The 13,172-nt window shown below is 47.2% G+C and overlaps 1 protein-coding gene across 5 annotated transcripts in view; it reads right to left on the bottom strand.

Moving 5' to 3' along the window:
• Positions 1-329: 329 nt before the first annotated feature.
• Positions 330-13,172, bottom strand: part of asap1b (ArfGAP with SH3 domain, ankyrin repeat and PH domain 1b) — a 59,311-nt gene continuing 46,468 nt past the window's right edge. For 2 of the 5 annotated variants that reach the window (XM_060044991.1, XM_060044989.1), the window contains 13 exons: positions 12,283-12,374; positions 11,967-12,153; positions 11,249-11,334; positions 9,767-9,882; positions 9,302-9,369; positions 8,655-8,762; positions 8,103-8,334; positions 4,374-4,541; positions 4,033-4,111; positions 3,373-3,437; positions 2,349-3,193; positions 1,717-1,839; positions 330-1,329 (listed from right to left, as the gene is read on the bottom strand). In XM_060044991.1, coding sequence (XP_059900974.1) covers positions 1,255-1,329; positions 1,717-1,839; positions 2,349-3,193; positions 3,373-3,437; positions 4,033-4,111; positions 4,374-4,541; positions 8,103-8,334; positions 8,655-8,762; positions 9,302-9,369; positions 9,767-9,882; positions 11,249-11,334; positions 11,967-12,153; positions 12,283-12,374 — 2,244 coding nt within the window. In that variant the 3' untranslated portion in view covers positions 330-1,254. Of the gene's footprint in view, positions 1,330-1,716; positions 1,840-2,348; positions 3,194-3,372; positions 3,438-4,032; positions 4,112-4,373; positions 4,542-6,572; positions 6,642-8,102; positions 8,335-8,654; positions 8,763-9,301; positions 9,370-9,766; positions 9,883-11,248; positions 11,335-11,966; positions 12,154-12,282; positions 12,375-13,172 lie in introns of all 5 variants that reach the window. The other 3 variants (XM_060044993.1, XM_060044990.1, XM_060044992.1) reach the window with 3 other exon arrangements.

Genomic DNA, 13,172 nt, shown 5'->3' with positions numbered 1-13,172 from the left:
CTAGTTGTATGATATGGCTTGTACCTAGGCGTTCTGGTACTTTAACTCGTACTATAGTACATGGTGTATCTTTGTATATGGAATTGGTTGACCAAGTGATCTTTCAGTTGGTTCAATGAACATCCTTAATGTCTTCCACCTTCTGAAAAATGACAAGTCACTTTGGGTATAAGGATCTGCTTGTAAATATTGATTTGCAATACCCAGTTGTTTAAACCTGTTTGGAGTTTCCAAGCGAACATGTCCATTGTCAACCTCCACTCAATAAAACCACTGATTTTGTGCTAGACGTAAACCAGCTGGACTGTTTTGAAAGAATGGACCAGATGCACTTGGGTACAGCACTTTAATGATTTGAAATGGTTGTGTACATTAGAACTGCATGGGGCCATGTCATACCAGGTCTACTAATCATCTAGTGGCGGTGGACCAGCTATCAATACTGGGGGGGGGGGGGGGGGGGGGGGGGATGGTAGGACACGATACAAACTCATGAGAACACGCTGGTGCTCATGATGGTCACCCATTGTGAAGACTAGAACTACACGAGCTGTTTGAAGGCTGCTAACTGGATATTGCTGAGGTGTCCCACATGATCACTGCAGGACTCCTCCTTGCACTAGTGGTTAGAGAAGGAGCGCCTGTAGACGTGAGCCGAGTTAACTTCATATGGGTTGAAATCACTGGTACCACAAGCCTTGGTGTATAGACGGTAGCAGCAGGTACCTTCACTCACTGTAAAACATGTACACACAAAGCAAGCTGGACAAGGGAGTACATTTAATCTGAACGCGGGAGAGACGCGCGGGGTCACGTGACCTACCTCGCGGCCCAGTCCCTGCTCTGTTCCCGTTCAGGGAGAGTGGTTGACTCAATAGGTCGGTAGAACTTAATATGAATAAAACTAGTGCTCCTCTGCCCGTACAGGCCGAGGGCCATGTTAACGTGTACACGTTTTGTACATTCAAACATGTATGTACACTCACACACACAAATATATATATATTTACATACATATATACACGGTAACAGCATAAACGTCGACTTCAGGTAAGTGCTAAGGGTTTGAGAGTGGCCTGGTGGGGGCCATGCTATAGAGATATAATACTGGTCGAGAAAAAGAAAACACATGCATTCTTTATACAGCCCCCGTCACCGCTGGGGAGGGAGGAGGTGCTAGCTAGTCACCGCACCCCAGGGGGGCCCCTCTCTGTGCCCCTCGCTCGGGGCTCACAGAGAGGGGGGGGATGGCGGTCAGTCACTCAGGATGTGGACGAAGGACATCGGGAACACGCCCTTCCTGTCCGGGAAGCCCTCGATGTGCCCGATCTGCAGGAGGAGGGGGAGAGTAAGTACACGCCACTCTGCGCTTCATACATGCAGGTGATCTGGGGGAAGCCAGAACATACGTGTTGGACGTGCAGCTACTTAGAACCGTATTGTCGTTGTTCTACTTGACCTGTCTGCATAGTAATATGTCTATCTGTGATCCTGTGGTATGAACACTGCAGACTAGGTTATGCCATAAGGTATACTAAGGTAAACTATAGAAAGTAGACGGCAACAGCCATTTCACCAGACTCATCAGACTAGAGATAAGACAGCAGCACATTTAAGGACACCTTTTTCCGAACTGTGACTTAACCGAGGGCCTTTCAGGATGGGGTTCCTCGGAGACTCTACCGGCTGCCGTCATGGTTACAGGCATGTACTCACCCACCACTCCTGGTCCTCCTCTCCAGTGACGATGATGACCTCTCCCTCCACAAAGGTCAACTCGTCGTCGTTATCCGCCTGGCAGTCGTAGATGGTCTTCACCCGGCGCCCTTTACTCTTCCCCTGGAAACACACCGGCAGACACTTTAGAAAGAGCAACTTCTCCATCTGTATTGCAAAGGCACACGTGCGACACAAATAAAGCCATCCCTAGCAGCCCGAGGAACGTTTGACTGTATCTAGCAGCACTAGGAGCATTTGACTCTCACTCGCCTTACTGGGAGTCTTTGACCCATCACGAACAGCACTAGTTGAAATTTTACATTTAGCAACTCTTTGAGCATTTGACCCATCACTAGCCTAGTGCAGTGCCCGGAGACTCCAGTTCTTCTGCCTCAGGCCCTGGTCAAAGGAAGGGGCTTATGTGACTGGGCCTTGGATTAACCTTTGGCTCCCTGAAGACAAAACACGTTGATTGTGTGATGAGGGGATGTAAAAATGTTAATACAAATAAAACTAAAGCGATAGAACTAGTAAATGGTCTGATTGCCAAAGCAACACAACCCACATTTGTCCGTTTTCAATCCTACTTTATGTGAGGATGATTGACAGAGGAAGGCGTGTGAGCTTACCGTGTTGATCTTTCTAGGCAGAGGCACGGGCGTCTCGGCGCCTCCTGCTGGGCTCCCATTGGTCTCCTCACTGGACTGCTGGGAAGACAGGCTGACCCCATCGGCATGCTGATTGGGTGACGGAGGGTCAAGGGGTTGGAGTTGGGATTGTGGAGAGGGTTGTGGGGAAGGTTGGGGGGAAGGTTGTGGGGAAGGTTGTGGGGAAGGCTGTGGTTGAGATGGAGGCTGAATCTGGGGTTGGATTTGAGGCTGAGAGGGGGGTTGATGTTGGGGTTGGAAAGGAGGTTGAGACGGAGTATGAGGCTGAGACGGAGGTTGAGCTGGAGGCTGAGATAGAGGCTGAGATGAAGGTTGAGACTGAGGCTGAGACGGAGGTTGAGGTTGAGATGGAGGCTGAGGAGGAGGCTGAGATGGAGACTGAGACGGAGGTTGAGATGGAGGCTGAGGAGGAGGCTGAGATGGAGACTGAGACGGAGGTTGGAAGTGAGGCTGAGATGAAGGTTGGGGCTTTGGAGAGGGATCCCCGGGTGGGGCTCGTGTCGCAGGCTCAGCTGTTAGAGGTTTGGGGGGCAGATCCTTCAGCTGGGGCTTCCGGGGCAGGTCAGAGAGCTGTGGCTTGGGAGGCAGGTCAGACAGCTGCGGCTTGGGGGGCAGTTCACCAGGTTTGGGGGGAAGGTCAGAGGGCTGGGGCTTGGGGGGCAGGTCCCCGGGATGAGGCCGCTCTAGGGGAACGGTCCTCTGGGGGGTGTCAGGTCCTGACGGGGACTTCAGGTGGCAGAAGACCTCTGGGGGCAGGCTGGGCTTGTCCATCGATGGATGGATGGTGTCTATCTTCCTCAGTGCCACTGGCGGAAAGACAAACACAAAGGGGGCCTTACTTTGAGCGGCTTCATCTGGAAACATGTCCTGCAACATATCATTGCGGCTTCATTGTCAACGTGCGCTTTGTTGACAGCTTAAACTAAACATGCCAGTGTGAGCTACTTGACCACAGTGCTGGAGAGTGAGACAAGGATCTGGTTACCTTTCTGAGGTAGTTTAGGGAGAACTCTTGGTCCAAGAGTAGACTTGGTGTTAGCTGCAGTGGAGCTGGAGGAACATCAACATAATGATCAATACGTGAACTGGTAACCAATGGGAGGAAGACGCAACTGCTTTGTCTTCAGGTGGAGGGTCATCAAGACCACATTAAGTGAAAATCATTAATGAATTAAGCTGGGAGTTAAGACTGTTCTGCTGCACAGAGAAACCTGAGCTATGGAAATAAACTTAAGGAACAGCACCATCTCTGGTCACAAACATGCTACTGCAATGGCATTTCAGATCATCTATGTTACAATACCACCATAGCAAGTTAAATTGATTGGCATTTATTTGGATTGAAGGTCATTGTAGTGACCTTTGGTTTGACGTTTTTGGGTCTCCTATAGATGGTTGAAATATATCAATGAAGCAGTTGGAAGCAAGACTTGCTGAGAATGTGAGGGATTATGCACATTTATATGATCGCTCAAGCAGTGACTAGGATAAGGTAGGAAACCTTTGAGGTCAACAAACAAGAAGCCCAGAAATCAAAGTAACTTTATTGGACCCTTTCGAAATTGCCATGTTTGATGAGTTCGACAGCAGTTCGACAGACTATGCAAACACGCCGATTTCGAAATATCCAGTTTATTGCCGCTACCTTTGCGGCTGTGGAATTCCTTCAAACTTGTTAGAGATCGGCGACATCTTGTTCATCGGCGGAGGGGTAGAGTCACTTCCTGTGATTTTGACGTGGGCAACAAATGACTAATTAGTTATCTGTTGCCATGATACAACAGAACACCCCAAAAAACAAATGCTTATTTGACATGAATGCATGAAAAAAATAAAAAATATATGGCCTCCTAGGAAATCCGTCACAAACTCTGGCTGAGTTTTCTAAAATATGCTTTTCTGTTTTGATTTAGACCACAGGTTGCTGCTGTTGTTGTTTCTTCCCCACGGGAAGGCGGTGTGAAGGGGGGTGTGTGGACGCCTCACCCCCGGAGAGGGCCCCCCTGCTGAGGGAGCCGTGGGACAGGGAGCTGGGTGGGTCGGACAGGGTGCGCTTGTGTCCAGGGGGAGGGGGCGGAGGCCTCTTCTTAGACAGGGTGGCGCTGGCCCCGGGGGCGAAGGGGGTGGTGGAGGGGGGGCCGGATGAGGTGAGAGCTGCAGGAGCAACACGCACGCACCACACACACACACACACACACACACACATACACATGCACACACACATGCAAACACACACATACATACACACGCACACACACACACACGCAAACCCACATACATACATACACACAAATACACAAATACAGACACACACACAAACACACACACACATATACACACAAACACACACACACAAGATACAGATTCACACATAGACATACACACAGTTGAAGACAGACACAGGCATGGACACACAGATACACACAAACAGAAACACACACACACACACACACACAGACACACACACACACACACGCGCGCGCACACACACACGCACGCACACACACACACACACACAAAAGCAAACCAGATGATGACAATGTTGATGATAGGGGGGCAGATTGACAGCTGTCAGTCTTCGCCGTTACCATGGTTACCGAACAACGATTGAATGGAGACGTAGATCTTGGAGGCGGATAATGGATAGTGATAGTGTTACTGCAGTGAAAGCGTTAGGGATAGAGATATTGTTAGTGAGTGATAGAGTAAGTGTCAGTGTTGGTGATATTGATAGTGCTCGTGAGTGATAGTGTATAGTGTGTAGTGTTGGTGATGGTCATAGTGTCAGTGATAGTGATGTGATAGTGGTAGTGTATAGTGTCCAGTGTTAGTGATAGTCATAGTGTCAGTGATAGTGACGGTGATAGTGGTAGTGTATAGTGTCCAGTGTTAGTGATAGTCATAGTGTCAGTGATCGTGATGTGATAGTGGTAGTGTATAGTGATAGTCATAGTGTCAGTGATAGTGATGTGATAGTGGTAGTGTATAGTGATAGTCATAGTGTCAGTGATAGTGATGTGATAGTGGTAGTGTATAGTGATAGTCATAGTGTCAGTGATAGTGATGTGATAGTGGTAGTGTATAGTGATAGTCATAGTGTCAGTGATCGTGATGTGATAGTGGTAGTGTATAGTGATAGTCATAGTGTCAGTGATCGTGATGTGATAGTGGTAGTGTATAGTGTCCAGTGTTAGTGGTAGTCATAGTGTCAGTGATCGTGATGTGATAGTGGTAGTGTATAGTGGTAGTCATAGTGTCAGTGATCGTGATGTGATAGTGGTAGTGTATAGTGATAGTCATAGTGTCAGTGATAGTGATGTGATAGTGGTAGTGTATAGTGATAGTCATAGTGTCAGTGATAGTGATGTGATAGTGGTAGTGTATAGTGGTAGTCATAGTGTCAGTGATAGTGGCGGTGATAGTGATCTGATGGTGATAGTGACTGTGATCCAGGGTGATGTGATAGTGGTAGTGACAGTAGTGGCCCTCTGAGGAGCAGGAACAACAGACGGGGCGGGAGGACATGGACGCCGTGTTTGGACAACAGAGACAGGAGTAGAAACAACACTCCCCAGGCCATCCACACCAGCCAGGAATGTGTGTGTGTGTGTGTGACAGAAACACACACAACCCTGGAGAAGGAGTGTGGGCTACTGCGTGTTTTTGGCAGGTGGGGATGGGCCTGGTTTAGCCTGGGTTTTATCCTGAAGGGTGTTAGTTCTGGTCTACAGTGAAGTATAGTAAGAGAAGCTTATAGAGAACTCAGCCATGATAGAACTGTACTGCTCAGAGATCGTGGGCACAACTCATGTTTTACAAGAAGAGACCAATCAGCCGCGGCCAGAGCTCCAGGTTTAGGAAGTTAATCCTTGCCATATATTTGTTCAAACCCTTAAGCACTGAGCACAGTTAAACTCATCAATGTGTTCTGTCTCAATCCCCAGGCTGAGGCTCATATGGTTGATTTAAAATCCAGGACTGGATTTGTACTTTCTGAACCTGGAAGTTCCATCTCCGCTGACACAAGCTGGGGTCTTTGACAAAACGTTTAACTTGTTTAAGAGGAGAAACATCGATCCCCTCTCTGAGCAGCAGAGAAAGAAACCAGAGGAGGAAGGTAACCGCTATGAGGCTTTAAGAAGAGGAGGAGGGGAGGAGGGCAGAAAGTAAAAGCAGGATATTCACTGATGTACGGTCGAGAGCCAGCCAGAGTGGCGTAGTGCGAGTGAGAGCCAAGGAAAGCCAAGTGTGGAGCTGAATAAGAGAAAGGAAGAGAGAAGGAGAGGAGGGAAAAGAAAAGAGCGAGATGAGCAGGAGTGTGGGAGGGAATCTATGTCACTATTTAAAACAGCGACTCCCACACCAGAAGCACAAGATGAGATTTAGTCAGCAGTAAAAACCCAGGGGAGAGATGGCCGAGGTTCTCTGAGCCAGGGCTGGAAGAGAGATAGCATGCCGCTAATCCCGCTATTGTCAGCAGTTAGTGTGTTGGAATGCATTAGACGACATCTAGCTAGCAATAGTGGAATACATTAGGCGACATCAAGCTAGCATACTGGAATAAATTAGACGCAACTAGCTAGCATGCTGAACACATTCAGGCTTAACTAGCTAGCATAATGGAATACATTAGAAGACATCATGCTAGCATACTGGAATATATTAGGCCGACTAGCTAGCATACTGGAATATATCTGAGCATATCTAGCGAGCATGCTGGAATACATTTGGGCTTAACCAGCTTGCATACTGGAACAAATTAGGTGACATCTAGCTAGCATACAGGAATACATCAGGGCTTAACTAGCTAACATACTGGAACACATTAGAGCACATCTTAGCTTTCATACTGGAATACTATCTATTGTTATAAATATATATTAGACACGATTTGGCATATGCTATAGAATATACAGCTAGCGTGTTGAATATCAATTGTGAAGATCGATTAACAATGTACAGAATATCTAAATATATATTAAACTAAACCATAAATTATTTCAGCATTACTCCAACTGTCTTTATTTGCAACATTCTGTTAAAAAACCATAGCAAAGATATATATATTGAATAGATCAACCACCAGTTGGTACAGTCCACTGCGTAGGCTGGTATGCGGATCTATCCATCATGAATCCCGGTGGTCAAATAGGAGCCCTTTATTGTGGCTTTAGGACCTCCTGCTAGGATGACTCCTACTCATGGCCTTATTGTTTTTAATTATAAAAGTGTTGAGGTGGACCCGGTGTCTAATCGTCTGACAGGGGATCTCATCTCCGTCTGGGGCCCTCCCCACCCCACTAGGGGTCTCTGTTAACACTGCTAATGGCACGGGCCCCAGACCCTACTCCCCCTATAGACCAGTCACATTCTACGTTTGAGAATGCGTGCATAATTCAGAGAACATGAGTGAGCCAGGTTACAGTGGCTCACCCCTACCACCAAGCACAGTGTTTGTATGTACTTTAACTTAGCCTAGCCGTTGACAGCATCTAGTTCCAATGCTAATAAGTTAGCTCCTAGATTAGACCGAGACAGCCATTTAGCACCCAGGCTAACAGCTAAGCTCCTAAAGGCTGGCCTCAGACTTGGTGCTGGAGCTAGCATCACTGTGTGTGTGTGTGTGTGTGTGTGTGTGTGTGTGTGTGTGTGTGTGTGTGTGTGTGTGTGTGTGTGTGTGTGTGTGTGTGTGTGTGTGTGTGTGTAAGGTCTGACCTTTGCCCTGGTTCCTGGGGGGCAGCGGGGGTCCGTCCACGGGGGAGCAGGAGGAGCTGAGGTCGGTGGAGGTGCTGTACACCTGGTTGGAGAAGGCGCTGTAGGACAGCCGCTGCTGCTTGTCGCGGTGGCTGAGGAAGCCCGGCAGGGACAGCTTGTCATGGGGGGAGAGGCTGGAGGAGTGGCAGAAGCTCTGGGGCCGCGGGGAGCGGTCCTTCTTGATGGGGCTGGGCTGGAGGGGGCAAGGGGTGGAGGTGTTGGTGGTGGAGGTGGAGGATGGAGGATGGAGGAGAGGAGGAGGTGGGGCAAAGGAGGGGAGGAGGAAGATGGGGCGAGATGACAGAGGTCGGGTTATATGCAGGCTAATAAATCACGTCTTAATGGGGTTATGGCAATCGTTTCAATTATGGTTGACAATTATTATCGTCATATTAAGTCCTTCATTTCCGATGAGAATTGTCCTTTAAGATACTTGACGCCAGAGGTTCTGAATCCATGACTGACATGGTGCATCCAGGCCCCATGGAGATGGTGCTGATGCTGCGGTCTCACCTTGTCCTCCAGGTCATCATCGCTCTCGTCCATCTCCTCCAAACGGAGGCTCCACTCATACTCCACATGGATGTGGGGGTTGAACTTCCCCTCGGCAGCCTGCACCAGCTGCACGCACACACATAGACACACACAGACATACACATACACACACACGCACACACACAAATATACAAACACACGTACACACACAAACACACACACATGCACAAACACACACAAAGACACACATACCCGTGCACACAGACAACCACACACACACACACACACACACACACACACACACACACACACACACACACACACACACACACACAGAAATGCCCATGAACACACACACACACACCCACAAACAAACACACACACACACACACACACACACACACACAAACAAATGAATCAAACCACTTCTCTAATGTAACACATAACTCTAACAGAAGTGACCAAAAGCCAAGGTTGTGTCTCCCTGTAGTCAGGGAGCAGGAGTCCCCTCACTGCCCTCTAGTGGTGCCCTCAGACCCAACACAACAACCCCTCTCTACTGGAAACATCTGCCGATGTGTGTGTCTCTGACAGTGACATGTGTACCTACGTAAAAAACGTGTGTCCGGGTGCACGCAATGAGCGTGCTCAGCCCCGCTACTCACCGCCTCCTCGCACGGAGCGTTCCGCAGTCGCCTAGCAACATCCAGGGCCGTTTCCCCGTTCTGATTGGCTGGAAAAAAAAGGTGTGAAGAAAAGGGTGAGTGATCGTAGGAGTCTAGTATGCAGGTGTGTTTATATCTATGTGTGTGTGTGTGTGTGTGTGTGTGTGTGTGTGTGTGTGTGTGTGTGTGTGTGTGTGTGTGTGTGTGTGTGTGTGTGTGTGTGTGTGTGTGTGTGTGTGTGTGTGTGTGTGTGTGTGTGTGTGTGTGTGTGTGTGTGTGTATAGATGTATGTGGTATTCTCGCCCGTCAGAAGTAGTGGGTATGTATCTGCGTGTGTATGTACTATATCTGTGTGAAGCTGTGTGTGTGTGTGTGTATAACTCACTGATGTTTGTAGTGGGTTTCCCTTTTGCAGTATGTTTGTGCGTGTTTGTGTGTGTGTGTGTGTGTGTGTGTTTAACTTACTGATGTCTGTAGTGGGTTTCCCTCTCAGCAGCAGTTTGAGACATTCATGTTTCTGGTACATGCAGCAGTAGTGCAGCGCTGTGTTCCCGAACTCGGTCTGCTTGTCTAGGTTACCGCTACACACACACACACACACACACATACACACACACACACACACACACACACACACACACACACACACACACACACACACACACACACACACACACACACACACACACACACACACACACACACACACACACACACACACAAAGTTAACATCTGTTATATTTAAAATAAATGTGATTGAAAAGTTAAAAGTATGCTCAGCTATGCTCAGCATGTGAGAGCATATAGCGGTAGCAGTATGCTAACCGTCCTTGGACAACATTAGGGGACACATACTTTCATACATATTTTCAATATATATTCAGTTTAGTACTGCTATATATTATGTAACATGTAATACATGCATACTATACAGAGCTGGAAGCTGCGCGCTGAGAGAGCAGCTAACTCCCGGCTAACCGCTGGCGTTCTCTGGTACCAAGACACGTGAGGACAGTCAACAATAGGAGGAATAATGAAGAGAGACTACTGGAGGAGCGTGACCCAGATCCCTGCACCCCCCAGGGATCAGAGCCTCGCTCTCTGCTCCACAATGTCTCTCTATCTGTCTCTCTCTCACTGGTTTAGAATGACTATCTGTGGTTCAGATGCACTACTCTCTTAGAAACTGCATGTGCACTCGGTTTATGGACTTTGTGTGGGTTTGGATGGATAATCTTCATTCATTACATTGTGAATGATCATTTTATTAAACAGCATTATTTGAATAAATAGATACGATGTAACAACATCACAATAGGGGGTTTGAAATATGATTTCCAAAGATTATAATTATTGTTTTAGTTAGTTCAGGTTTAAAAAAGCGTTTCTGCAGGTTGTAAGGTTCGATAGCGTATCTGATAATGTCATAAAGTTCTATAGCGTGCCTTAATGTGTCATAAGATTCTATAGCGTATCTGATGCTGTCATAAGGTTTATAGGGTATCCAATGATGTCAGAAGGTTCTATAGCGTATCTGACGATGTCATAAGGTTTATAGCCAGCCATCAGCTGAGAGTTCTAATCTCTCATATCTGAGGATATCATAAGGTTATATAGCGTATCTGAGGGTCGTAAAGGTTCTTTAGGGTATCTGATGGTCGTAAAGGTTTTATACCGTATCTGATGATGCCATAAGGTTCTATAGCCTATATGATGATGTCATAAGGGTTGATAGTGTATCTGATTGTCGTAAAGGTTGTATAGCATATCTGATGATGTCATAAGCTTGTATAGCATATCTGATGATGTCATAAGGTTGTATAGCATATCTGATGGTGTCATAAGGTTCTATTGTGTATCTTTTGGTCGTAAAGGTTCTATAGCCTATTGGATGATATCAGAAGGTTCTGGGGTGCACGGTGATGTCGGACGATGTCACCACCGTACCTGTTCTGGACCAGGAAGTCGACCAGGTGCAGGGAGGTGTGGTCTGCTGTGCGCACCGAGAAGTGCAGCGCCGTCTCCCCGGACTCCTGCAGGGGGCGGTAACGGGCAGCGGAGGGAGAGTCACCATCAGGCACCACAGTCCTCCGCGCTCTCTCCCTCGCCCTTCCACATCTCTCTCCATCTCTTACCCTCTTCATCTCCCTCTATGTCCCCCGCTCTCATCTCTTGTCCTTTATCCCTATCTCTCTCTCCTAGCGTTTGATCAAGCAACAGTGAACAAAATGGCTGCTTGAGTGAATGGGTTAAGACGTGCGGCAGTTTTCTGTAATGTGGTCAAATATTTATACATGAAGGATGCTGAATACACTGGGAAGTGAGCTCTGGAGAGGAGACGGCGGCAGGAATTCATGCATTCTCTTAATGCCATCTGTCTCAAACACTGAATGTGTATGTGTGTAGAATCAGTGATATGGCATAGTGCTAATTTTCTCCAGGTGTGTGTACGTGTTTAGCATCAGTGATATAGAATAGTGCCAATTTTCTAGAGGTGTGTGTGCATGTGTGAAGCATCAATGATACAGCGTAGTGTATCTAGTTTGATCTTGAAGGGAAGGGCATGGTGCTATATGTTGTCAGCACACCTATCCCTAGGAAGTCAGTCCATAATCAGAACCAAACAGCCTGTCATTTAGAAAGGGGGCGTGGTGGTCGGACTCACCGGTCCCGCCTCTGGGAGGGGCTCCATAAGCTCCACCCCCTCGGCGTAGACCTGGACCAGAGCCAGTAGGTCCCTGGACTGCACCGCCTCACACAGGTCCACCATCTTGGCCAGGGCCGACGAACACGTCTTCCGGGCGAAGCGGTGGTCCACGTACTTAGAGTTGATGAACTCCTTCCTTGCTGTCCTGGAAGGGCACCAATGAGTAGAAAATGTATATCATGTTGCGTTGTTGTCACCCATACTGTAAGTTCTCATTGTGCCTTGCAGGTACACTCTGATTCAATATTTTGATCCCTAAAGTGAGTCCACTCACATGTCGCTGGAGGGGGTGGGCTTGGGGGAGGGGGATGTCAGGTTCCCCTCCATGATCTCATTGAAACTACTGTTCCCGATGTTCTTAGCGAGCTGAGGAACAAACAGGAAACAGGACATACATTATGGAGCAGTCCGAAAATCTATATCACTGTACTTAGTACAATTTATAAATACCAAGTGTTGTGTTGAAGGGTTAAATGACGATAAAAGGTTTGGATGCATCTGTGGGACCAGAGTCCATTGTAGATTAATTCAAACCAGAGCACTGTAATAAACAGCATATTAAATATGAAATATTGAACATGGATTCAGCACTGGGTTGACTAAGCTATGCATGCTGCACCAGTACAACATCTTCAGGATGAACATTCCAGTAGAGCACAGATGCAAACAAAGGATTACATTTTCTGTTTATAGCTTTCATAATCCGGTTGATCTTTCACTGTGGATTTAATGTATGTAGTTGTGTCAGAAATACCAGGATGGCTGATAAAGATGTCAGAGTTAACTACATTCTATTGTTCCTTTTCATAAAAGAATTACAAAGTGCAATGCAATCTGCAATAAAAAAGGAGTAAACCTTACATCTGGGAAACATAGACTTATACCATGCCAACAAAGAAATGTGTGCTGTGATATTGTGAAATTTTGCTCGGCAGTAAACTAAACAGACCATAATACACACATACAGCCACCCACGCAATCTTGCAGTAATAACAACAAAGAAATGTGTGCTGTGATATTGTCTTAATTTTTGCTCGGCAGTAAACTAAACAGACCATAATACACACATACACGCACACACGCAATCCTGCAGCAATGACACATTTGGCTTTCCCCTGCTAACTAGATACCATCCATTAAGGGGGGTCCATGGGGGTCGGGTCG

Source organism: Gadus macrocephalus, chromosome 23, assembly GCF_031168955.1.
Source record: "Gadus macrocephalus chromosome 23, ASM3116895v1".
NCBI classification, from domain to species: domain Eukaryota; kingdom Metazoa; phylum Chordata; class Actinopteri; order Gadiformes; family Gadidae; genus Gadus; species Gadus macrocephalus.
Note: the sequence above shows the minus strand (reverse complement) of the source record. Positions and strands in the feature narration are given on the sequence as shown.